This window comes from Liolophura sinensis, chromosome 5 (genome assembly GCF_032854445.1).
Source record: "Liolophura sinensis isolate JHLJ2023 chromosome 5, CUHK_Ljap_v2, whole genome shotgun sequence".
Taxonomy (NCBI): Eukaryota; Metazoa; Mollusca; class Polyplacophora; order Chitonida; family Chitonidae; genus Liolophura; species Liolophura sinensis.
This window is the reverse complement of record NC_088299.1, coordinates 992,556-1,019,996: the sequence shown is the minus strand read 5'-3', so window position 1 is coordinate 1,019,996 and position 27,441 is coordinate 992,556. Positions and strand designations below refer to the sequence as shown.

Below are 27,441 nucleotides of genomic sequence, written 5' to 3'. Positions count from 1 at the left end.
TCATGGCGGGTGAGTCCACCTCACATCTTTGTGGTTTGTCGCTCGAATTTGAAACTTTTGCGCCATTTTTAACGATATTAAATTCTTTTCCAGATATTGACTTCTATCAAGAAGATTCGGATGATAATTCCGATAGCTGTAAGTAACATTTATTGTGGAGTTATCTACCCTTGTCGTGCCCATTGTTGTGTTTTTACGTCGAAGGAGAAATGTACTCGGATTTTTGTTTTGATGTGAATTCGCGCCGTTGTTCTTATAATCAATTGCCAGTCCAGCTTTCATTTTATGCTCACCCACTAATGTAACCACATAGATCAGAAGCCTGTCTTCCCACTGACCATGTCAATTTATGTTCTTGTATCCGTCTATGAAGCTGTTTTGTCGTCTTCCTGAGAGCTAAATGCCAAAATTTATCACCATGATGGTGTTGGAAGGTCATGTGACCACAGGGGTTTCCTGGCGACCTTTTGAACTTGAAGAGAGGCCCTAACGAATCCCGCGCACATGCCGATTCGAAAGACGTATGTTTTTAGGGCTATGTTGCATTTTCCGGGATTACACGACTGGGAGCATGTGAGCAAATCCCTGCTGGTGTCGATAGCAAACCAGAACACTGCAAGGTTACGTTGACTCACAATGAATGAGTAAACGGTGAATGAGGAGCGGAGGCAGCTCAAGCTTGGCGAAATTAGGTCATCGCGCCAGTTTACTACTGAACTCGTTCGTCATGAAGGAGATCAGTACGAGCTTTACCACGCTTCTAACCTTGTGTCAGGTAAACCATTTTATATGTTTAGGTAGCTTTGTGGACAGATACACGTTTTGTGTGGGGAGGCATGAGGTTTAAAACTCGTTTGACGGACTGTTTTCTTGAAATGAGAACAAAGGCTTTGTAGTAAGAGCGTCCATCTTTTTCCCGCTTCCATGTTTTCAGTTCAGCTCGCCATGTGGTGTGGTGGTAGTTTTATGGCTACCCACGTGTTTACTTTTACGAATTCAAGATACATTGCATGTGCGTTTAATGACTAGTTCATTTATTGGGTAGTGTATTATTTCTTGTAGGTTTCAGTTTAAAATGTTACAACATCTAATTTTTGGAAGGAGCATGATGAAATGGACATATATAATATATGTTCATTCCAAAAACTGGAAGCATTTTGCAATGAGAAGTAGTTAGACCAGACATTATGTAGCCTATTTTAAACCATAGTGATGTATTTAACTATCTTCGTGGAAAACTTCCAAACTTTGTTAAAATAGTAAATTGTTGAAGTAAAAATTTTCCTGACTGATCAGTGACCAAGAAAATTATTAGCTTAGTTTCTTAGTGATGTTTCAAATTTACTACGGGTTTGCTTATCTGTGTTAACTAGCTTAGGAAGCACTAAAATGTTACAGGACTAAGGCTTGAAAAAGTCTTTAAATCATTGAAACAAATTTAAGTGAATGTTGTAGTTCTACATGTACATTACTGAACCACTGTTTGAATAAAGTGAATTATCTTAGTATCTACATAGGAAATTTTACATGGACTTTATCAATATATATGTTACATGTATTGTCTTCTTGTATGCAAATGTATTGTAAATGTATGTGTATCTTCTGTGTCTTTCACATTTGTCAAATGCGTGGTTAGAGGGGAGGCGGTTATTCTAGTAAGGTTGGTTTCATTCAACGCTAAGTTTGATACTGATGGTATCAGTGATGAACACTTGAATGTGGCATCAAAGAAATACCTTTTTCTTGATATGAAAAGTTTACTATCATTGATAGGCATGTCTGACAAGGAAGGAAAACTCATCCCAGACGGTTTCTCATAACCCATGTCGCCTTTTATGTTTTCTGAAAATATCAACAGGCAGAATTTTAAAATTTCATATATCTATGAAAGAGTAAATGAATTTAAAATATATGAAGGTGCTAAGACCTTGTATCAAGCACTGATTTTATAAAGTAAACAACAGGATTGATACTAGAGTGGAAAATTGTGGAAACAGCTGGCCTGTCAAAGTTTAGTTATGGGAGAAAAAATATTTCACTCCAGCTATAAATAACTGACGTGGTCCCCCACAGGCTCTCTTTCTTTCCACAAATTGCCCATCACAGATTCATTTATAATTTTGCCTCTGATCATATACCTATGTGTGCAGATGTTAAGAAAATACATTTTTGAGATGTAAACCTTGAAAAAAAGTTTCAAAATACTAGTATGTTGAAATAGCTTAAGTTTGCTTATGTCCTGTATTCTTCCTTGCTTGAAGTAAAATTGCTGGTAAATGGTAAGTTGAGGTTATTTGGCATCCTTTGTGCTTTGCTGACCTATTTATTCTGTTAACCTCACAGATCAGATGGTCACAGGTCTCTGGTGTTTAGAGCAGTCCCCATGGCAATATTGCCAAGACCTGAAGAAAATCTCAGTGTTTTGGTTGTTATTGATTGGCTGTTGAGGGGCTGTCAGGGGAGAGGGCGTGTCTATGCATAGTAATAGCTTCAGCACGTATCTCTGATTTGTTGGAGTGAGTCAGTAGTGAGCTAAGTGTGTCAAAAGGTGCATAATTATTGATTCTGCTGTTTACATCCTAAGAGGAGAGCCAGAGATATGTAGGTCACTGCTTTGTTGCTGCTGTAATTGCAGTAAGGGCAGGTGGCTTCCCATGCTGTATCAATTATACTTTAGTGCTTGCCCCTCTTGGTTATTTGTTGCTATTATGGACAAAAAATCAACCCCCAAGCAAAGATTTTGTTCATTTCAGTCAGGACTTTTTTAAATCACAGTTTAATGTGCTGACGCATTTCATACATTTACTTTGATAATTTTGTCAATAGAAATCAGCCTGACATTAGAATATTTAAAAGGCTGAAGTTTTATTAGTTTTTGATGCTTTGTGTTTTACTTGAAAATATGTGGGTGACCACAGAATAATGGAGTATTTAAGGAATCTTTGTTTCTTTATCCTGAACTGTGTGGCCTAGCCATCTAATGGGTTATTCTGAAGACAAAGTAACCCTTAACCAAAAGAGGCTACATGGTATGTTCATAATCTTTGGTGATTTATCCATGGCCTTGTCTTATTTCCTCTGTGTAACCTTCACTGTCATGTAAAAGAAATCACAGTATTACTTGCTTTGTTACATTGGATAAATTGAAGAAACTGTTATACAATTAACTAATCAATTCGTTTAACTGAATTTATCAATAAATGCATGGAGTTGTCTCCCTTGGTCGGTAAATTAACGTCAAGTTGTTTTTCTCAAATTGTTACCTTCTTGCTTGCCGTCATGCTTCCCTTTACAATCTGGGTTTTCATTTTTCACAGATTGACACAAAATGTCATCTTAGTTTTTATATAATCTGGACACTCGGTACTACTCGGTAATGCAAAATATCTTAGCAACTGCCTTCTGAGATTTCCCTCTTCAATCTTGCCAGTGACCTTTTTGGCGAGCATGAGGTCTTTTCATGTGGACATTTTCTTGCGTAGATCTGAAGGGCAGCCAACACTTGATGTAAATGATGAACTAGTGTGATAGCTGCTGTCTAATACTCGACCAACAGCCTACCGATTAATGCAGGGTTTGTTATATTTTCTGCTTTTGTGACTTTATTTCTCTGCATATGGGAATCATTCCAGGTTTGACAAGCCACAATGCCTGTGCTGTAAGTGGCCGCTTGATGTCCTATCGGGCCTTGGCTTTGAATCTGTGGTTCTCACCTAGGTGCTAAGTTGCATTGTTTTGTCACGACCAGGCATTCAGTTATGGATTTAAGTGCATTACCCATTATAACAATGTGCAATTAGCCGGTCGCAAAACAGTGTTCAGATATATGGGTTTGTCATACAGTTTGCTATCCAATAAAACGGGTTATTCCTTAAACCGATATGCAATAATGTGGGGACGACTGTATCTTATATTACATCTTGAACTCTGGTCTTTCAAATTGGAAAGTGATCATCAGCTATTGTAGTTAGGAAGCGATACAACTTTTACGAAGAGATGGTTGACAGAAATATAGCTCTTCATGAATTAACCAGGTGAAAGTTACAGTGATTATTGATGAAGTATGCGTTCTTGTATTGATTTAAGTCGCATATTGTCTGCAAACTAATCTTAAAAGGTTGAGAAAATGTGACCCGCCTCTTAACGTATCAAGTGCAAGGCACTGACTAGAACTGGCTAAGCCACCAGGCCATACCTTATAATGGCAGCTCTTGCATTCATGGGAATTTTCTTCTCGTGGCTGATTTCAGACTTTGTTCAAAATTCAAAAATGAAAGCAGCTGATTTCATCATAAAGGGTGATTGATGATGTAATTTGGAGGTGGAGTGAGGTATTTTCAGATTTTCTAGATAAATTTCAGACTTTTTGTCTGTCAGTTTTCCATGCCAGCTCTTGGCAGAGTGTGCAGGCAAGATTTTGCCACTGTTAAGGTTTCTGTGTTTGGGTCTTCAGCTCTTGGCCTGGATGACACTGGGGTCCTAGAGGATGATTGCTATGGCCCAGATGACCACCTGTCCCCCCTACAAAAACTAGAGAAGTACATGAACAGTGACAACATATTTAGCAGGTAAGTTACAAATGTCTCTAGGTATGTTCCTTTACACACTTGTCGTGACAGTAAAGAATTCCCCTGTAGAAAGTTGTGTAGAAAATATGTTGTAAGTATTTCAGAATTAAGTCAAGAGACAGAAGAGTAGTGCATCAAAATTTTCAAGGAGATGCACATGTCAAAAATTGCAGGAAGTTATGATTTAAACTTAAGTAACAGAAATGACACTCCTGATGAAGTCACCCATTGATATTCACGCCCTTTGATTTGCATTCTAAAGGATTTATTAAAAGTAAGCTTTATTTTGAGCGTCATGACCTGTTCTCGCATGGAGTTACAGATAAGTTCGAAGCCTGATCTTGAAATGTAAATATAGTTCTCAGATGAGTTTCATCAGTTCAACCAGACATAGATTGTGAACACACTCAAAAACTGTTAGAGAACAGTGGTAGGGAAACTGATCTTGTACTGCTGGTACTTAATTTCCATAAAATTTGTAAATAGGCTTACTATTGGAAAAACTGCAAAAAAATGCTTAAACAATGAAATAATTGTACTTAATTTTTGTATTGAAAGCTGTCAGTTGCATTCTATAAATCCTTGTCAGGCTGACCTTCTGATTGTGGTTTTTGGCCTAAATTATTTTTAGACAAATGGTTGCCAAAAGTATGTTGGACACATTGCGGGCTGTGGGAGGGGAAAGAGAGGAATGTGATGCAGTACTCAAGGCCATGGTACGCCTATCCGACGATGCAGGTGAATGTACTACCATATAGTCACAAGATATTGTGTATTTGTGTTGATGAAGATCAGACAACTGATAATCATTAGCAGTTTCCAACATAAATTCTGTTAAAATCCACCCGCAAATTATTTCTTCTGTTTAAGAACGTTGAAATGAGGTAAAACATTTGTAGTTTATCATCAAATTTATTTTTTTGCCCAGTTTTGAAAATTGTGGATGGTAAATATTTGTTCTAAAATGGACAAAGATTGTGTGAACAGGAATTCTAAAAATACGTAGGCGTGATCTGTGGGGGCTTTGGTGGCCTAGTTGTTCGAATCTTCGTGCAGTGCAATGACTCAGAGGTCCGTCACAAATGTGATCACTTAGTTAAGTCCAGCTCATGGAACTCAGGTGAAGGTCTGACAGTAACCTGGGAATGATCGTTGGTTTCCCTGAGGGTCTGCCTTGTTTCTTCCCACCATTATACTGCCCACCGTCATTGAAGGGAAATATTTCTGAGTACGGCATAAGCTCCAATCAAATAAGATAATAAACAAGTCGGTTATAATCAGAAATATAAAACATGGACTTGTATTATGGTCATGTTGGTGGAATTTGTATGGAATATTAGTAGCTGTGTAATCATTCGCTTGATGATAAAGCATTGTTTCAGTTAAATCCAACAGATTGTGCATGTAAACTGTTACAAACTCCAAGGAAATACATTGAGGCATACGTACAGTAGGTTTAATTGTTGTATGTGATTGTGTTTTGACAGAAGCCACCGTCAGATCTGAACTGATGGAACAAGTTCCACACGTGGCCATGTATTGTTTGGAGAAGAGGCATATCTTCCAAGACTCAGTACCTACCTATTTACTACCGATGGTGGTCAAATATTTGAATGATATGAATAACCAGGTAATGTACTAAGGCATCTTCCAAGTTTTTTTTTTTATTTATCAAAACAGTAGGAACAGTGAAAAAGTTGACAACTGTATTCACCTCCCACGTTACAGCCCAGAGTAACATATGCCCACGTGTCAGAAGTGATGTATGTTGTAAGAGGATGTTCTCTGTTTAGCCAAACAGACTAGTTTGTACTATGAGTGTCAAATAAGTAAATAAAAGCTCATGGAATTGTTGTTGGGACACATGCGAGACAACGCTGTGTTGGTGGGTGTTGTAGTTAAATGCATTTACAATTGGCATTGAAGATGCGCTTCGTTATTTTAGTGAAATTGTATCCTTTGGTTTAAAACCTGAGTGTTGCAATGGAAAATTATCTTGCACTTAGTGCATTACCCGCGAGTTTTTCCTTTTGAGGTACCAGAGAAACTCTTGGTGTAACCCTATCATCAAGGAAGTAAAGGAAAGATATCTTCATTTATGTGTTTCTTAATGTGCTGCTTAACCAAAATTTGGTTCCTTTTTTCAGGTTCGTAAGACAAGTCAAGCCGCTTTATTAGTTCTCTTGGAGCAAGAACTAGTTGACAGAAGTAAGTACTCATTATTATGTTCCATTATTTCACTTAGTGGTCGTTCTAATAAAATGGTTACAAGGTTAACTCAAGTCCGATAAAGAAAACATATCTTTCACCACAAAAATTGATTTTCTAAAAGTTACCGTACTTGTCTTTGGGGTACAGGTAGTATCAAAATGATCTGTATTAATCACCTTAATGTTTCAGCTGATATAGAAGAACAGGTGGTAGGTGTTATAGCAGACTTGGCCAGGCCAGACAGTTCCCAGATGACTTCCGTACAGAAGCAGTTGCTGTAAGTATCCTAACATACCAGTGCTAGTGTATAAATGCTTGCAAATAGCGGTGGACCATGAAAAAGGTACTTACTTTAACAAACTGGCATTTCGTAAAAAATGTTGATGGGGCATATCACTTATGTTTGGCAAGTTGGTTACGTTTGCATAGTGTAGGCTCCCTCCAAGCTGCAGAGATTTTATCCAATGGTTCAAGGCTCGCAAGTGTGTCTGCCTGGTCTCTATGTGAAAGACATGGGTAGTGAGATGTTGGGAGCAGATTCATCTTACTAGCATGTCTTTTGCATAGGGCATGGCTTGCCGACCGTACACCTGCATTTAGAACTTGAGATTGTCTGAATACATGTAGAATTGCAAGAAAAGTGGCTTAGAAAACTGCATGTATGCTTATTAAAAGGTTTGTAGACTGCTGATCCAGTTAGGTGGTTTGGGGATTTTACCAGGAGAGCTTGCTTTCAGGCACTAACCCAGCTTTTGGTGAAGGGCGCGGAGATGGTAGCTTATGAATGTCGTGGACGTCAATGCTGGCATGTAGTAGCCGGCTCATTAGCTCTATCACAGCCAGCTTTGATGAGCCAGGACCTTCAGTTTTCAGCTTTCATTACAACAACAACCACCTACAGCTTATCCAGTCCAGACTTCTGCTATTTAGCTCTGTCACGCCTTGATACGTTCTTCCTAGACTTTCCTGTTCTCCACTGGGGTTGTGCCGGACATGCAAGGAGCTTACCACTTACTGTACATAGTGAAACTAACTGCAATGTCTTACCTGCTGCTACCATGCTACTAACCTAATAGGGCAAATAGGACTGGGCGTTTTGGTGGCATGTCCAGAACAAGATGAAATTGATGTACAACTTTGTGTCTGTGGGTCTGACCAAGTGGCAGTGATGTGCTGGTATCGAACATATCACAGCCTGCTTGGATCAGTTTCACGGTCTCTAATGTCCAATGGGCTGTCTCAAGCCACAAGGAAGCTGACGAAAATAAAGCAACACAGGACATTTTTGTGTCTTTGTAATAGAGGGCAAGGGAATATAACAGCTTGTCAAGTGATTCAAATCTGTTATCATGCTTTACCTGATATACCCAACTTTCAGAATTTAGCCATCTGTCTTTATTTCCAGAAAAGCTTGCGAATGTTTTAGGTTGAGTGAAAAAACTGGATTGTCTTTAGGACCTGCAGATTGAGTTTTTGTTAATTGAGATTGGAGCCGCATAAACCCTTTGTTCACACCCAGATGATCTACACAAATATGGTAATGTGTTACTTTATTTAAGAGTCTGACAGATTTGGAATCTTAGACCTAGTGAAAATGTAACATCCGTCTTGCCAAGTGTTTGTTCTGCTGTTTCTTAGCTTCATGTGGATTCGCTGTGGTAAAGTTTCTTGCAGCTGATGGCTAATTCATTCTGCAGTGTATGTTATACCCCAGACATCTCCTTCGCCTGCTTGTATGTACCCTTGCGTGACAGCGTTTTGAGTATGAACTTGTGGTGCATCCTCTGTACACATATGGGAGCATTGTGAAGGGCTGGTGAGCTAGTGCTTGCATCTTGGATGCTATATCTGCTGGCTGTACCAGTCATCAAAGTGGCTGTGACATGCTGACCATAGCCCATATCACAGCCTGCTTTGATGAGCTGGTGCGGCCTAACCTGCTCCATACATACCCACCCCACCCAGCTCGCTCTCTACCCTGCTAGTCTCACCCTTACCAGTTGTTGGCCTGCCATTCCTCTCCACCTGTCCATCTCACTACAGCTTCATTCAGTAACTCGGCCACAGGTCACCAGAAGGTTGGGGGCTGGGGAGACGTTATTTGTTACCAAATTGTATACCCGTAGCTGTAATGCCAATGACTAAGAGTCCCAGGTAACATATTACAACACCAACCTGTAATAATGTGATGTGGGATAGTGGTTTCAGCATTTTGTTGTACCAGGTTCAGGTGTCCAATGAAAACATGTTTTTGAGTGGGTTTTTGTTTGGTGTGCTCAGATGTAACTGGATGTACTGGCTGTCGGGTCATTTCCTGATACGGGGGCCCATCAGGCTGACTGTGACATGTTACAGTAAAATCATATCACAGCCAGCTTTGATGAGCCTCCGGTTGGAACTAACAACTGAATTTCTTAACTCAAAAAAAAAAAAAAAAAAATCGGACTTCATGACAGAACTAGGCCCTATTGTCTGATGCTGAAAACTGCCTTGGTTTTCTTGATGGTTGTTCAGAGCAGGAAAGGATGGTTTCATCAAAGTGGTGGTGATGTGTTATCATGGTCACATATCACAGCCAGCTTTGATGAGCTCTGTCCTCTCCTATGTCAGTATTCTAAAGTATAATTCGCCTGCAAAAATCATCCAACAGAATGTTTGAGACTGAAGTGAAAATCTGAAAGAAGCAGCTGCTCCCAGGCTGAGGATTACTAAGTTGACAAGAGTTATTCCCCCTCATCCAGGTGGTTGTGATGTGGTTTGATATCAACATATCACAGCCTGCTTTGATGAGAGGAGAGATCTCTAAAGCACAGAGGCTTTGCGTGGAGGAGTTCAGTCGCACACAGAAACACTTAGCTAGATTATTCATGGGTATATTGTTGTATGCAGCTGATACCAATCTGTTGAGTATGGCGTGAAAAACTTCAGTTGTGTAAATTCTGACTGGTTCAGGAACTAGTTTGATAATTTTTACATCAACTTTGTCCTGAATGTTAACTTTTTTACTAGGTTGTCATTGTTTAAACTTGACTGGATTGTGTATAGTACTGATCAGTTAACTTACACCAGTATTAAATTCTCAAAGTTCTCATTTGTTATGTAACTGGTTTTGGTTTGTTGTCCCCAACAGCTTATGAGTAAAATGGCCCCTCTGTTGGGTAGAGAAATGACTGAAGCTCAATTTTTACCAAGATTCTGTGAAATGTGTACGGACAGCTTATTTCATGTGAGAAAGGTGAGGACGGCTTTCTTAGTCCTAGGAGTTCATCTTAAATAAACTGTAACATAAGCACTACTGATCAGGAATTAGGAGTTGGCTGCATTGTTTCAGCCGTGTTTAAAGGATATTTTTGGATTCTGTCCAGACTCAAGCCTAAGATTTTGTCTTTCGGTAGAGTTTTCTGGCCTTAGGTCTAGATGCGCAGGGTCAGGCCGGTGTTTTTTCTGTTGTAATAATGTGCGTTGACTTAACTTTGAGGTAGTGTTCCCGTATATGTGTTTCTGATTGAAAGACCGGCACTAGGATCTATGGTGGAAATAATGTTAAAGTGTGAGATAATAGTTGTCTCCTCCTTCATTTATTCAGGTTTGTGCTGCCAACTTTGGTGATATATGTACTGTAGTGGGACCAGAAAGTGTGGAAGAACAGCTGGTGAGCAGAATTATGGTTTTTGGCAAGGGCCACGTCCCATTTTTTTTTTCAAGAAATACAAATGAGATTTTGGTCCCTGTGTTAACTCCAGGGCCTGTCAGCATCTGGGCAAAGGACATCAGCATAAAATCAAAGGAATATGTTTCCAAAATATTTCAAATGTTTTTCAAAAAATGTGAAATCTAAAGATACCATGGAAGTACCAGCTTCATACTTTACAAGTAAGGAGCCTGCTGTAGCACATATAAGGTTTAAATGTTTGCATACATAAGAAAAGTTTTTGTTCTTTTGGTCGTCGTTGTCCAAAGGTAGGTAGTGTTGAAAGCGTATCTTTTGTGATTTTCAGTTACCAAAGTTCTATTACCTGTGTGAAGATGGAGTGTGGGGAGTAAGGAAAGCTTGTGCAGAGTGCTTTATGGTGGTCTCCCGGGCCTGTACGTCTGAAACTCGGCGTAGTCAACTCTCTGGCATCTTTGTCAACTTGCTCTGTGATCTGTCCAGATGGGTAAGTGTTGAGGAGATGCCTTGTCTTCCCTGCGTGAATCTGTACATGTGCATACAACCACACCCTGTGTAGTACTTCCTTGGCAGAAAATGACACTGTTGTATTGGGCATGAAAGAGGTTATCATTAAATTTTACTGGTCATTCATTTGTATAATTTTGACAGGTTGAAGACTGTACTCTTTAATACTCATGTTACGTGTGTTTAAAATGCATTTACAAGGTTAACGCTGGTTTCTACAGTGCTTTTCTATTGGTTTAGCAAATGTTCAACATCTGCTTTGCGATCTTTCTCCAAATATGATAAATCAGTAAGTTGCTATTAGTTACCTTTGTACACTTCCATTTGGTGTAACGTAATGTTAAAAGATCAGTGCACCACTTAGCAATCATGAAGGATGTAGGATTCTGGGAACAAAGTATGATTTTTAGCTCACCTGTACAGGTGAAGCTTATGTCATACCCTGAGAATAATACAGAAAGTAATGTTAAAGTGATGTATCTTAAAAAGTACTTCAAGCATTGAGCTCATGGTTTGCACATGTGTAGAGCACAATAGCAGGAGTGGGTAATCCATCATTGATTGAATGTGTACATATAAAGTACCATAAGTTAATGAATTTCTGACTTAGTGTATTGTGTACAGGAATCAATTTTAAAACAAAATGTAAGGGTTGGTGTCTTAAAATGTATTGACCTGAAGTTTTACATACATATAAAGCTAAAACATTGCGTTGCATCATGGGGTGTTCCATCACTGATGCTCTGTGAGCATATTAATGACCATTCACAATGGTGAAATAAAAATTACCGAATTATCAATTTCAGTTCTTTATGTATTGAGCTGAAGTTTTGCATTTATGTGTCTCATACAGGTGAGCTTGCTACCAATTCAAAGTTAAATTCTAAGATGATTAGAATGTTGACATTAACATAGAAATCGGAGAAGGCTAAGCCCAAGCAATGTTTTCAAATACAATTTTTTATGCTCAAAAAAGGAAGCCATTGATCTAAGGTGATCTTTATAGTTCAAATGAAATTGAGATGCAGATTGATTTTCCACAAACTTCTTTGAAGTTATGAACATTCAGTCTGGGTCTATGCTGTTGTATGCATTGGCCAACTCCTCAAAGTAAATGTACATTAATATATGGATATGCCTAATATGGTTGGATCATGAGATATGCATGTGTTTCTAGGTGAGAATAGCGGCATTCCAGGCACTGGGACCATTCATCTCAACATATGCTGACCCTAGAATTATGGAGCTATTGATACGAGAAGGCATAACGAGTGTTGAAGGGGAGATAACTTGGTATGTCAACATTCTGTGAACAAAGAATCCCAGAAGGGTAGAAGTGATTGTTTCCTTTAAAGCTTAATGACAAATGAGCAGGACGTGACAAAATTCAAACTGATGGACGGTAAATGGCACCCTTTATACCAGCATTATTTAGATGTGATCCCTTAGAAACACCACGTGTTGTTTATTTTCTGTGTCTTGAAATGCTTATGTGTTTTGGAAGCCATTTTTTAGATGGCTGTTATTTCCCAATTTCATGGAATGACCTTGTAGCTTCAGGATTAATGTGGGGATAATTTTTGTTAGGATGTTTGTTAAATGTGACATTGGAAAGTTTAGTGTTTAAACATCAATCACTCGTAATACAGCTAAAGGTTCTTAACCAATCATAAAAGACATAGAGGCAGTGTCATAATGGGTTGCTGAAATCCCTCCTCATGATTGTGCATTTGACCTTAATGCCCTGGTTATCACTGTGTATTTGGCCTTGATGCCCTAAACATTTGACACTTACCCAAGGCCAAACTGGCCTTGCCCCTTTTCTTGTTAAATTTGAAGCCTATCAGTGGGTGAGATTTGCTAAGAACTTATGTACATTTGCAGGAGACAGTACTTCAATTTTTCAATTTTTTCCTCTGTTGCAGTGATATTAATGTAGAAGATAAGCCAGGTGTAACTGAGCAGGCCAAAAGCAATGAAGAGGAATCCAATAATAAGGCCAGCGACTCTGATACACCTAATAATTCCTTCAATGAAGAGGAGAAGAAGAGGGTTTGGAGGACAGGATACATAATGTGGCTCCAGAGGCTGGCCCTCAGGAAATGGAGCTGGAGCTGGACCTAGACTGTGATACCAAAGATCAGCACATTGACTCCACTGATAAATCTGTTGAAGAAATACGCTCTGAAAAATATATGCAAGAAAGTGATTCTAAGAAAGATGAAAGCCAAGATTCGGACAGTAATAAGGAAAAGAAAATTTCGCAACCAGAAGTTCTGTATGAGTGTGCAACAGAAGTTGAGAAGAGTGAGCCTTCCATCTGTAGGACTGAAGATACAAATGAAAGTACAAATGAACATACACAAATAGGGGAACATCCTTGTTCTGTTGATAAAGATGTAACAAGTGATACATCAACCTCTAGTCCAGATACCCTTGAATCAAAGACAGATGATAGCAGTATAGAAGATGACAATTCTGTGTTCAGTGAGGACAGGCCTTCTGACAGTCAGATAACCACAGAGACATGTGAAGATGGCCGTGTTCATATACATGTTGACAATGTAGCCACTTACAATAACTTTCAGTTTTGGAGAACTCCCATACCGGCCGTGGATTTAGATTTAGATATAGTGAATGGAACCCCAACAAACATTCATCTAACGGCTAAAGTGAAAGACGAAGACAATCACAAAATCTATGCAACAAAAATGGACATCAGTCTTGGTAACAAGAATAATTCAGCAGAACAGGATTTATCACAGTCGCTGGCGAAAATGGAAATCGGTTCTGCCTCAGAGAAGGCTTTGGTCACAGGATCAGCAGAGTCCAATCTGGAGAAGGCTGGCATCAAAATCCACACTGCCAGTGTTAGCACTGTGTGTGAGGCAATCAGTGAAACAGTCTCCAACATTGGCAGTACACATGTTTTAGGTCACAATCTGGGAGGGAATGACAGTGCTGTCCAAGGTAGGTGTATTGCAAAATTGTGCTATATATGACATAATGTCTCAACATATTTAAAGTGAACATAAAGTCAGCCGCTAAATCTGAATTCATTAATGAACGAGCAGTCCAGAAATGGTTTAAAAATATTTTTAAAAATCTGCACCACCTATCAACAAAAAATAACAAATGATTGTCTGTAACAAGCCACTGGTTCAGTGACGCCATTTTGCCATGTAACAGCTAAGTGGAGTGATGTCCCAAAACCTAGCAGCTCTCCCATACCATCGCTCTTAAACAATGTGACAGTGAGAAGATACAAACAAAAACACCTGATAAGCAACGAAAGAGCTCAGTTCTGTTCCGCTTTCAAAAGGACGGTGTTTCTTTTAGCCTGATGCTCAGTCAGGATGATCTTGGTTGGCATAACCGCCATCTTTTAGCAGTCCTAGTCGCCCTCATCTTTGACCTCCATGGGTGTAAGCATTGGGCCTTGCTGGGTGTACTGACATGAAAGAACTTACTGAAAATAGCAGGACTTTCTCATTATTGTCACTCTTTCGTGCAGATTTTGGTAAGATACTTTTGTAGTAAATCTGACTTTGCTAAGGAAAATAATATAACGACGCAAGTATTTTTCTTCAAGCAATGACTCTCCCAAGGAGGTTTTCTTGCCGGCTCACTCTGACAAGTTACTGCAGTCTTCTGCCCAACACATACGCATTGTGACACCGACAGGCTGCCTCAGTTCCCTTCTCATAAATGTGTGGTGCAAAATGCATCAAAATGCGACACTTAAACAACTGCAAAATCATATTGCATCGATATTTGTCTATCCCTTGTAAGAAACCATACTGAAAGTCAAGGGCTGATAGATTTTTTTGAAGTGACAGCCCAGTATCATGTGAGGCTTTCAGCGCTAGTGATTGGGCAAGTTGACTATCAAAGATGTGGCATGGTTCTATATGGCATGATATAAATGTGTATCAAAATTAGTGTGCTGACCGCCGACCCCAATCTGATCAGTGCATATTTACTCCCGTATTCAAGATGATGAACTGATTATGTTGTATAGAGGTAGGTTATATAGTGCGAGATAATTTTCTGCTTTTTTGGCTAGTGCATGTTCAAATAGCTAAAACAAGAGGACGGCACCTTCACTTGCAAACTAGGACAGGCCTATGTCTGTAAATGGAACAATATTCACACCTTCCAAAGGTAATGGTGCACACTTCAGCAGGTCTCCGATACAGCCCAGTAGAGAGTTTGTCACACGCCAGTGGGGTGTTATTCAGTATCTTAAGTGCGATACGAATGGTAAACTATCGACTTTGGCCTGAGCTGCATATAATAGGAGTAAGTGATGTTAGCGGTTTACTGGTAAATGGGGGTACGGCCAAGCCGATAGAGGTATCGTGGTACGGTCTCTCCACAACGGTTTTTGTGTGGATGTTCGGTAATTTCCGTGGATATCGTTGGAAATGCTCGGAATGCTTCCAAACGTAATGGATTATATTTTCTTTTTGTGTAAATATAAAATGAAATAACATTTCAAGGAGTTCACACGAAACCATGCGTATCTGTCCCACGTGCACGTAGCCATCTCATTTTCAGTTGCAGAAAATGGCAGCGGATACAACAAGCCAGTTTTGAAGAGCGTGCACACGGGAAATCAAGCATTTCAGTTTTAAAAAATTCATCACTGAGGGCGAAATAATTAAGAACATTGTCGTGTGTGATAAATGTGGAACATATGTTAATTTTTCGGGGGGTGCAACCAGTTTAGGGACATATTTGCGATGGTGCCATTTTGCAACTCGGATTGACAGTACAAGTGACTAGAGTGAATGTACGACACCTGACAATGATCGAAGCTTTTCCTCTCCTGTAGCCAATACTGCTAGAAACATTGTTGGTCACTTCGGCTTGACATACACACATAGTTCAACACAATCTAAAGTCATTACTGACAAAAAAGCCTGCTTTATTGTGAAGGATTTGAGGCCTTTCAAAATCTAAGAGATAAGAATTTCTGTTCTTTTTCCCCATCTGACTTGTTACAGTATGATTGTGCCAAAGAATCTTGGTTTGTTGTCAACTTGCCAAATTACTAATTTATTAGACTAATTACTAATAAGATGTCACTTGGACTGGTAGGTCAGTTTACACTTACCAATGGGGCATGTCCTGCCTGTCAGCAGTTATTTATTTGCATGACGAGGGTTTTATGCATTAAATAAATGTTTGTGTTTCGTAATCCAAAGATGAAGAAATAATAAAGTATTATGATTAAAGTACTACTTTAATGTAGAAGATGTGAGGCATGGTAGGACAGCTGATGAAAAAACGACGTAACAGGCAATATATTGTGATACGTACCGCAGTAAGATTTTCCCTTTCGCAATATATTGCAGTATGATTTTAGGGGCAATACCCACCCCTAGGATGTAATCAGTTTTATTTAATCACACATGAGCTATTTCAATAATTTGAGGACATTTCTATTGTGCTTGAGTCACCCAAACTCTCTTGCCTTGTAACAGTGACAAAGTACTTGTTGCTCCAACATGGCCTCTAATTCCTTAGAAGCTGATTCATACATTTACCTAGCATTTCAATTATATGTGACGCGTTATGTTTTTATCCGTTTTCCTAAATAACTTGGGTTATTATATGTCTTTTGTTTTAAGCAAAGGTTGGGGATTTTGGTTGACCTCTATAGTTTTAAATAGTTATATCGAAAACAATACATTTCATCTTTTCAGACATTGTGAGCAATAGTATAGGTTACATCGACAGTGACTCTGTGTCCTCCACGGGCAGTAGTATGAGAGATTCAGCCATGTTTGATGATTCAGCTTTGTCCCAGCAACAGGTACTACATTTTTTTTTTTTATCACCCCATGAGCGTAACATTGGCTACTGGCAATGAAATATTCACAATAATTTCTGACTCTTGGCTCTGTACACGAGTTTAATGGACACCTGGTTTGGCAAGGGTTTGTGATACCTTGTTTGGAAGAGGTTTGTGTTGACATTCTGTTAATAATTATTAAAGCCTAGAAGATGCAGAAAGAAAGCAGCGATATATTTAACCATTAACATTCACATTACATATAGGCAATAGCACCTTATTTTTGTGGAAGTGAACGGTGTAAAATACCAGGCTGTTAAATAAATTGCATTGCTTTTGTCTTGGAGTTTGCATGCCCAAATTATGAATCAGATTTTGAAGCAAGTAGGTTTTTGAACTTACTGTATTTTGACTAATATGTATCTGTGCTTTACTTCAGGATGTGATACCCCCTCATCTACTAGAGCATTACCTCAGTATGGTGGACCCGTCACGTGCGCAGACCGTGGATACAGAGATCACCCGACATTGTGCCTACAGTCTGCCTGCCGTGGCCTTCACGCTTGGACGCAAGAACTGGCCCTGTCTAAAGATATTATACGAAACACTTGCCTCTGACATGCAGGTAACTATAAGTAGCTTGGATTATCGTCCTTTAGGTTAAATATACCTAATAGGTATAGCAGCTGAGAGTTTTCGGGATTTAAGCCAAGTATAGCATTTTTTTTTTTTTTTGTAACCAATGATTCCTCAAGTCAGGTATCATGGTATCAAGCTATCATTTTAATTCTTTTTACTGTGTAAGAAGTGTTGATCAAGGACTTCAGTAACACAAAATATGGTACTAATTGCATACACATTTGTTCATTGTAGGATCAGATTTGTATCTCTGATTTAATTGCCTTCGGATTTATGTACATCGTTTTATCATGTATTTTTTTTTAACCTTCAGTGGAAAGTTCGGCGTACTCTAGCCTTCTCAATTCATGAGTTAGCCCTGATTGTGGGAGAGGATATCACACATGAAGATTTGGTGCCGGTGTTTGACGGTTTCCTCAAGGATCTGGACGAGGTCCGTGTGGGAGTTCTCAAGCATTTCTCAGACTTCCTAAGAGTAAGTCAGTTTATTTTTCTTTGTCTAGCTTTGTAAGCCATTGAGTATAAAAACATTCACATGCAATTTGTAACTGTTTTTTTACTGTTTTTAGTGAAATTTCGGCATAAATCTTGTCATGTGTTTAGTTTGGAACTTAGCTTATATCTTTGTCATTGGTGATGTTTTAATGGTTTCAGTTGTTACGACCAGAAGTGCGTCAGAGTTACCTTCCCCGAGTACAGGATTTCTTGACCACAGACAACCAGAGAAACTGGCGCTTTAGGATGGAATTAGCTGAGTATGTGTATACATTGACTGTAAGTCCGGGAAGTAGACCCATCACAGGTGTGTTGTGACACCAATGTCCAGTGTGATATTTAAAAGAATCTTCTGAACGCTAATATTGACAAACTAAAAATATGAAGCAGGTTCTTGAAAATAATCTGCTTGAAGTGGTTAGATATACAGCTGTAAATTTTTGGCTTGATTCAAGCCCCTGTAAAATTGCACACAACTTGAAAAACTGCTTCAGGGAAGGCATTTCTTGAGGTTTGTCAGGCACCAGTGGTTTACTGAAGGCAGTCTTATTTCCTCCACATGTAATCCTGACCACTGCCTTGTAAGCTAAGATTCATGTAGAGCAAGTTCAGATCAAACAAAGGAGTCTAGCTGTTCCCAATTTGAGAGATCTGTATTCTCTTGCAGTCAGCTGATATTGCTGTGTGAGCTGTTCACTGGCCGTGATATTTGTGAGCATCTTATCCCTGTTGCCATGACCCTGGTGGGAGACAAAGTGGCAGAGGTCCGTCAGATATCCTGTAGATTGGTATGTACTCGTGACTGAAATTCATCTTCAAATTCCATTCTTGCACATTTCCGAAAATCCTAAGTGTCATGTTCGTTAGTTTGCAGATCAGATTTAGCTTAAAAGAACTTCTCCAAACTGATGAATGGAGTAATTTGAATACCTTATTAAATACATCATTCATATCCTCTCATCTTGAAGAATGAGTAAAATATTTTTATCCTTAGGTATCAGGAAATCTTGATGCATGAATGCATGCACATTCCAAATTACTCTAAAAACGCTCCCACATTTTAAGCACTTTTATTTTTCTATTTAAAAACTTGCATGTAACTTATCTTTACAGTTAGCAGTGATGATGAGACGCCTGTCTGAAGACCAGGATGACAGAATGGTTCATCTTCTAGTCAATGATATCACAGAAAGATTTGCCCGCAGTAACAAGTGGTATGGAAGACAACTGTGAGTGAACTCGAGCTAAGCATTCTTTACTATCACAGAAACAACTTTTATACTTATTTCAAGCCCAAAAAAAAAAAAAAAAAAAAAATCTGACACTAAACTATTATACCATACATATCACATGGAAAAAGTACCTCAGTCCCAAGAGAAACTAATCTGAACTACTTAAAATTTTATGAAAATGTCTTCAAAAACAACTGATACCATGGGTCAGAAAGATTTAATAAGTAACAGTTGACGGCCAAGTTATTCAAGCTAGATGATCACTCAATCATGGTCGTGTTTTGTCATAGAGGTCGCTTGGGTGATCATCTAGCTTGGACAACGAAACCAAAGGCATGAAATGACTTGCACAATGGTTTCAGTGTTTGACTAGTGACTTGTTTCGTGAAATCGCCATTTTTGGGATTGAATGTGGATGAAATTTTCTAAATGTTAAAATTAATTAATTAATAGATATGTAATGCATATGTATAGGCTTGTAAAGCCATATGTTTCACCTTGGAAGAAGGTTGAGGAAACAATGTGATAATACAGTAACATTGTATAGACAAGTGTATCTGTTGGGATTCTTTGAAGCTGTCGAAATGAACTGTCTATTCACAATATTGATGTGGTCTGATATGAAGCTTGTAATGTTATCCAGTACACTGGTGCCACAACAAAGTACATAGGTTAACCAGATACATTTACTTTGTATTGTCATTTAGGTTTGCTTTAACCAATTTAGCAAGGTCTTGAAACATAGTTTAAGTGAGAACACGAATTCAGCCTGAAAAAATACCTTTCAACTTCCCAGCAAATCTTCATCGATTGATGGACATGGCCCCTTGAACAAATTGGTTAAGCTCCGCATTTGCTCAGCCATTCACAGCGTTGGAATTGTTCTCAGATTGCGGCATGCAATTGACAATTTGCATATCAAAGACCACTACCTCAATTTTGTGCACGAACTCCCCACAATGGCGCCTTTACAACCACAGCACTTTTCAACTTTTATCTTTATTCTGATTCTATTGTCTGGTTGACTGCTGTAGCAGGCGAGCTGGTGGGATTCTCTGAATGCCTTGTTTTGTTGTCGTCGTCATTAGTGCACCAGCATTTATGGAGGTCACTCTTGTGACCTTCATGGGTTTGTCCAATCACAGTTTTGTTTCTCAGCACTTGTTAAAAGGTATGCCATTCAGTACTGATGAATTTGATATTGTCAGGTATGCCCAGCTGTGCCTGTATCTACTGGAGGAGAATGCCTTACCACCAGAGGACTTTGCCAACTTGCTGCTGCCAAGTCTACTGTTTCTCTCCTCTGATAGTATACCCAATGTGAGGATCAGTCTGGCCAAAACCCTCTCTCAGATGGTCATGCCCTCGGGTAAGTAGCCGGTTACACTGCAACAAGGTGAATGGGCACACTGGTGCCCCCCACCCCCCAACAAACAGAACTATCCACACTATCTACGAAAACATTCTTCAGCATGGCTATAAGCAACAGTCACTTAAATTACAAGGGAAACGTTATCCCTGGCTCCACACAACACATGCACAAAGGGAAAGCTTTTCAACACACTGACCCATGAGCTGAGCACACCCATTCATTCAACACATTTTTAGGATTAGACCACTTACAAATAGCAGTGACCTCAGCAACCATTCACAGTTTAAGCCAGCTGTAGTACAATGTATGTATAGCCTATTGTATGTATTATACATCACGAAATAGAAAATTCATAAAATGAGAGGAAAAAAAAGGAACTCTTACATAAGGATTGCCTCATTCCCAGCAGTTAGAGGGTGTCACTTTCGATTTAGAAAAACCCTAATCTAATGAACCGCTTCGGATCAGCTAAATAAGTATCATGAATTATGCTTTAAAAACTTGTCCTGTGCCCTAATTATTTTACTTCCTCCTCATACCTTTGCATATTAAATGGTGACAAGCTTAAACACTAATTAGATAAATTAACAAGTTGACAATTTGGTAGTGCGAATGTGCTCAAGGACTACAGAAAGCTAGTGTGTTCTGTCAAAGAAAATAATTCTCTTTGCAAGATAATCACAATTCTGACAATGTACTAAGTTCTGATAGAATTAAATATAAAGAGACAGTATCGGTTTGAAAATTTACTCAAGGTCCTGTAAAGTGTTAAGTGGACATAATGCTTCACTGCTGAGAATGTTTAAAAGCTTTCACAATGGGCAGTTAATTTATTTCATTACGTGTTTTAAGCTGTACTCGGGAATATTTCGCTTACACAACAGAGGCCAGCTTTATGGTGGTTACTGGCAAAATGGGTAGTGTGTATAGTGTCTGTAGAGAAGGAAATCTCATTACAAACAGTTCAGAAAAAGCATATTCCTTCCGACTAATATTTGACAGTCTGTTTTTCTGTAACAAATTTAAATAGCTGACCTCATGCATGTCAGCACACCTGAAGATTAGTAGCCTGCTTGTGTGTTCCTGAGTTTTGTCAGCATCTACATTTGACCTTTCTGTTTTGTGTCCAGACTACTTCACGTCATACCAGAACCCGCACCATGAGGAGCTGTTACAGTCTATCCAGTCTCTGAAGTCTGACAGTGACAAGGATGTGAGGTACTTCTCCTCCTTAGAGCCTGACCAAACGTCCTTCCTCAATATGAATGTAAGCAACAGAACTCCAGTGCTTATCTTAACATAAATAACTGGTCCTCTTTTGGGAGTATTATTCAGTATCTTGTATATTATTATCATTTAAACCTGGTCTTCCTATCTAACCTTAAGTAGCTGGCCCTCTTTGAGGATTATTCAGTGTCTTGTATTCATGTATATGGTTATCATTCAAACCAGGTCTTCCTCAACATAATTGTAAGCAATGAACCCACAGTGGTCATCTAAGTGCTTGTCTGTGGGAGTGTCCTGTGTATTATTATTGGCAGAATCAGAAGAATGGTGTATACCTGTTGATATCTGCTGGGTTCTCTCTGTGGACTATTACTCACTAGGTTAGGGTGTTCAAATCCAACTACTGTCACAACAGGCTTGTCCCGAATTTGAGGTGTTCTGTCTGCTTTAAGAATGTACCTATCTTCCTCCACAAGTCTAAAGGCTAAGGCATATTAAACGCTCACTGGTTTACATGTAAGCAAGCCTGGTAGTTCCTTGTTCCAGGATGTTTTTATAGTTGGACCTGGAAAGACATTGATATTGTGTATGTCTATGGACCAACTTGAGCTAATGGTTGTAGTATGCTGGCATGCGTTTGGATAATTTTTATGCAAACATCTTCAAATTTACTTAATGCCTTAATGTGTTCATATGACTGAAAGTTCAACTACTTGTAATCAAGGTGATTTTATATTTCTGCAGTCCTGTATGAATGACGCACATATATATCTATATTTCTAGTAGCATGAAAAATGTGAATTTTGATTATGAAAAACTGAAAATTTGAAGCCCATGTCGGATCAATAAAGCATGGCCCTTAAATTAAAAGAATGTAATTTTTTGCTTCCCTGGCATGTGAACTAGACATAGCAGTAAATAGGTTTCCCCAGGCTCCTCCCATACTGCTGGCCGTCGTCGTATAAGTGAAATATTCTTGAGTACGGCATAAAATTCCAGCGAAGTAAATTGCTGTGAGCTAGAAACCATGGTAATTCCATAGTAACCATGAGGAGGTGGGTAGTGCTGTTGACTCACCATTTGATTTCCCTTCTATTTTCAGATTCCAGTGTGATGGGGTTTAGCCAGGCTGTTGCTGTGTGGACATCGTTTTAAGATGTTGTGTGGAACTTTATTACCAGAAAGCCTTAGTCTGTGTGTCATCAGTTTTCCAACAAGGCTCCAACATTGGCTCATTTTATAATGATAAATATTTTCAGATGGCCATCTCTATTTTTATGTAGAGTTATTGTTGACTTAAGGGACCATCACACAGATACATAAATTGGCTGTGATTGTTGTACAACGTTTATACACATGTAGGAGTATCTGGGTTAATAGTACTGGCTATTAAAGATGGTGCCCATGTTACTTTTTGCTAATATTCTTCTGGAGCTGGAGTGATTCTCCTGTGATAATTCGGCTGACAAGCATTGTTGAAGGTCAGACAAGTTACAGTAAGAAGTTTCACAGATCATTGATGGTGTCACACATTCTCAGGTACCTTATCTTACTGAATATGTGCCAAGCTTGATGTGTGCAAGTAGTTCGAAACAAATAATAGCCCTGCCAAGTTAAATTGGGTTGTGCCACAGACCTCAAATTTAGCATTTTCATCCTGCATGTTTTGCAATAACTTCTTTTGGAAGCAATAATGTCCAATCATCTAAAGGGAGAAGAAATAATGTTACTCAAATAATAAAACCATCTGAAATTAAGGATGCACTAAGGACTAGTGTAGTTCATTTTGTTCTGATAAATATGCTCATATGTACAGATTGTCGTCGCCTAGACTGGAAAAGTCACTCTTATACTCTGTACTATTGTGGGGCGTTCAGTTGTCTGTCCGTCTGTAAAGGTTTTGGCTTTACTTCTATCTACAGACCACTTGGAATTTTAAATTAACTTCTTGTCTCTTCCACCAGAGCAGAAGCCCATTATAAAGTCCATTTACTTAGCCTCTTTTTTTTTTTTTTTTTTTTTTTTTTTTTTTTTTTTAAGTCCACTCTGTTTACAAACTGCTTCAGTTAAAAGTAGAAAAAGGACAATGTACTGATACACGGCAGGCTTGCTACACCGCTTTGATATTTATAGTTTGGTAACCGCTATTTTGAAGTATTAGATCTGGGGTCTTGGTAGGTACTGGTTGACTTGACACTGGCTAAAGACATAGATTCCTTCGTTTCTCAGTATTACCTATAGGAATAAGTGGTAGTTCTGAATGTTTTACTGGATTTTTGTTCTTGATGGCCATAAAATGGATGTTTTGATACATGCCAGCTGTCTCCTGACTGAGTGAATGGTGTTAGATAGTGGACATAATATAGAACACTGTACCATGTACACCAGTTAAGCTGTGTGTATGTATGTGTATGTATATATTTTCCTGTGAAAATTGCATTGTTTCTATGTGTACATGCAGGTGTTTTGCCTCCACAAAGACCAAAGAAACTAGCTGATTCTGACATTCATAATTTAGGTGATTTTTCAGTGGATGCGATCAAGCTTTTGGCTGTGACAGATATATGCAATTTTGTTTCAGACGGTTTTTTATATGTATTATTGCTAACATTTCTCTATTTATTATCACGGATTTGAATTTGTACATTTCAGAGTCTATCAGTTGTTGGTTTGTATATTAAGACAGCGTTGTGAGGACTGGTAAGGGATTGGTCTGCCGCATATTTTACCTGTGTATCTAAACTTTGAACAAGGAAATCTGTGCACCTGTGTTTGTAAAAATTGAAGAATAATCTAATAATCAACCAGAACTAGTCTATATATCAATGCGGAAATGGTTCGTTGTAGCGAATTGCACATTGAATTTTATGGTTTTCAATGTATATCTTTGTCTCACTATTCAAACTGCTCAAACTTACCAGGTGTTCAGAAAGGATTGATTTGCTGTGAAGGAACTGGAGTTAAATGTTTTTCCACCGACGTTTTCCACCATGCACATGGATTGTCATTTATTATGTTATTCGCACACCGTTGGTTTCTGTCACAAGTGAATGTGACTGCTTTATAGGGCGCAGCTGTTTAAATCTTAAGGGAAAGTGATAGAAACAAAATAGGAATTGAACAGGGAAATGTTTTCCTTAATATCAATAATATATGCTTGACAATGACCGTGAAATGCTTCCCATATACAGAAAATACAATATACATGAACCAGTATGTAAAGTTACATCGTTTATGCAGACTATCTAATGTGTATTGCTGTACTCCAATATTTTAACTATGTACTCCACAATTTGGAGGAAATAAAGCCTTTTAAACTTGTTACCCTGACGATGTTGTTCACTTCATTGGTATGAGATTTTGTAGGTATGTTTTCAAATCCTGACAGGATGATGTACTACGCACGTTTTTGTACCCATAGCCACAATTATGTGGTTGGCTATGCAGATTTGTCAAATTTAGTTTGTGTACAATGTTTCGTCCTTTAGTTCGACATTCGGGTGTATCGCAGTAATATTTGTATTATGTAGTACTCTAGATTATTACCAGTGTTGAATGTGGAATTATGTGTTATGTAGTACTCTAGATTACACCTGTGTTGAATGTGGAAGCTGGTCATGGCCTAGTAGTATAGGCACATGCCTATTATTCGCTAGGACACAATGTGCCAGTTCAAACCCAGCCTTGTACAGGGATTTTGTAGATTCCTCTGCCTGTGTTTCTTTGACCATATAAATGATCAAGGACGCTCGTCGGTGCAACTTTTAGATGTTCATTGACTTTGTCTTGGATCAGTATGGTGGGAAGTTTGTGAGTAACTGTCCAAAGGTCGGTAGTTTACCCTGAGCACTTGGATTCCTTTCCCTTGTAAAAGTCACCGCCTCTGTACAAGTGGTGTCAAACATCAAAAAGTAGTACATGTATTTAGAAGTGGACAGATTCAAAAGAAAATGTCAGGTGGTTGTCAGGTGGGGTGACTTACTTGCCTTTGGTAAGTCCCCTAGATAAAAGAGTGGTGGAAATCTGCCTTTCAACAAGGAGGCATATTACATGCACTGGAAGGACTGTGTTGTTAGCTCTGTAGGGCTGTGATCAGTATACTGCCACAACCCAGTCTTGTTCCATAGGCTTACTGTGGACACCTGTGTACTTCCCTTGCTGGCTTTAATATACTGTTGCTGGGAACCAAGTAATTTCTCTGTGTAGTCATAGTCTCTGCTATTAATTCCAGGCAGGTGTGTCATCACTAATATTTATCTGATTGGTGTTTTAAGCTGTATTGGTGTTTTAAGCCATACTCAAAAATATTTCACTTATACGACGGCAGCCAGCATTACGGTGGGAGGAAACCTGGCAAAGCGCGAGGGCATCGTCACTAATAAATCCACACAAGCATGAAGCTAGAGGAAAGTGGATAAATTGCAACTCCAGCTGCCATGTTTGAATGCATACTCCTCACAGTGAAACGAATCATATATACAATGATCACTGCCACTATTAGAAACCTTTTGACAAGCATGCTCGCTAATTGTTCGGGATCGATCTCGCCAGTAATGACAGAGGGAACCCATAATCAACATTGATGAATAAAAAAAATTCACTATTAAAGAACACACCAAACAAGATGTACAAAATATACTAATTAGTAATGTCAGTAGTTATCTCTCCCTTGTATGGGCTGTGAGGAGTATGCATACAACCTGATATTCTCCCGTGGTTGGGTATGTATGTATAATTTGAGCTTTACATCATACGATGATGAAGGGCCAATACGTGAGTGTACATATACTGTGTCTACTGGTAGCAGGGTGAGTTGATGCCTCCAAAGTGCCGAAGACACCAGACAGGACACACCACCCAGCCAGGTTTCCTTGCTCTAACGTCCAGCGAGGCGGCACCAAGCACCATTTTTAAGGTCTTTGTTATCACCCGATCTTGGTTTGATTTCGGGACTCCCGACTTTGAAGTGGACGCTGTAGCCATTATGCCACGCAAGCGGTTCCCTATAACCGAGTCATCCTGTCTAGGAAATGTGGGCTTCACGCCAACAGTAATATTTTGTGACATTTATCTGCTTTTAAAAATGCATTTTTGCATGGAATTTTAGGCCATTTACTGCATCTGACGGATTATGTATACATGTACTACCTGAAAACCATGCGACGGAGGATCTCTACGTTTACTGTATCTGATTGATCACGTATACATGTACTACACGAAAACCACAGGACCGAGGATCTCTACATTTACTGTATCTGACGGATCATGTATACATGTACTACCCGAAAACCACATGACAGAGGATCTCTATATTTACTGTAACTGACAGATCATGTATACATGTACTACACGAAAACCACATGATAAAGGATCTCTATGCAATATTTATAGTCTTATCTCTAATGCTCAGATATGATGTAGAGCTGCTGCCTTGTAAACCACTTTCAAATGCATGTCTATGTCATCTCCATGGAAACAATGCTCCCTTTGTCAGAGAACTGACTTAACTCCAAACAAAGCTGGGCTTCATGATGACACCTATACAAGCTGACCTTGATGTATATGATCATATCAAATTCCTGTTTTCCTGCAATCTGGCAGTACAAGAGCTCAGACATAATGAAGAAAGCTCAACAGGTATAAACTGGAAACAAAATGAAATAGAACAGCACACAGATATAAATCTTCAAACATTTTTATGATGATAAATACAATGGCCT

The 27,441-nt window shown here is 38.9% G+C and overlaps 1 protein-coding gene across 1 annotated transcript; it reads left to right on the top strand.

The window, feature by feature from the left end:
• LOC135465418 (serine/threonine-protein phosphatase 4 regulatory subunit 1-like) lies at positions 1-23,732 on the top strand. The gene is given in 23 exon segments (XM_064742658.1): positions 1-9; positions 94-138; positions 4,454-4,568; positions 5,200-5,306; positions 6,056-6,198; positions 6,716-6,776; positions 6,969-7,024; positions 7,027-7,056; positions 9,910-10,014; positions 10,366-10,431; positions 10,778-10,936; positions 12,134-12,249; positions 12,882-13,059; positions 13,062-13,926; positions 16,668-16,777; positions 17,196-17,381; positions 17,709-17,870; positions 18,050-18,150; positions 18,558-18,678; positions 19,004-19,119; positions 20,331-20,491; positions 21,625-21,761; positions 22,824-23,732. Coding segments are annotated over 23 exon segments (3,159 nt in total). The 5' UTR covers positions 1-2; the 3' UTR covers positions 22,836-23,732.
• The last annotated feature ends 3,709 nt before the right edge of the window (positions 23,733-27,441 follow it).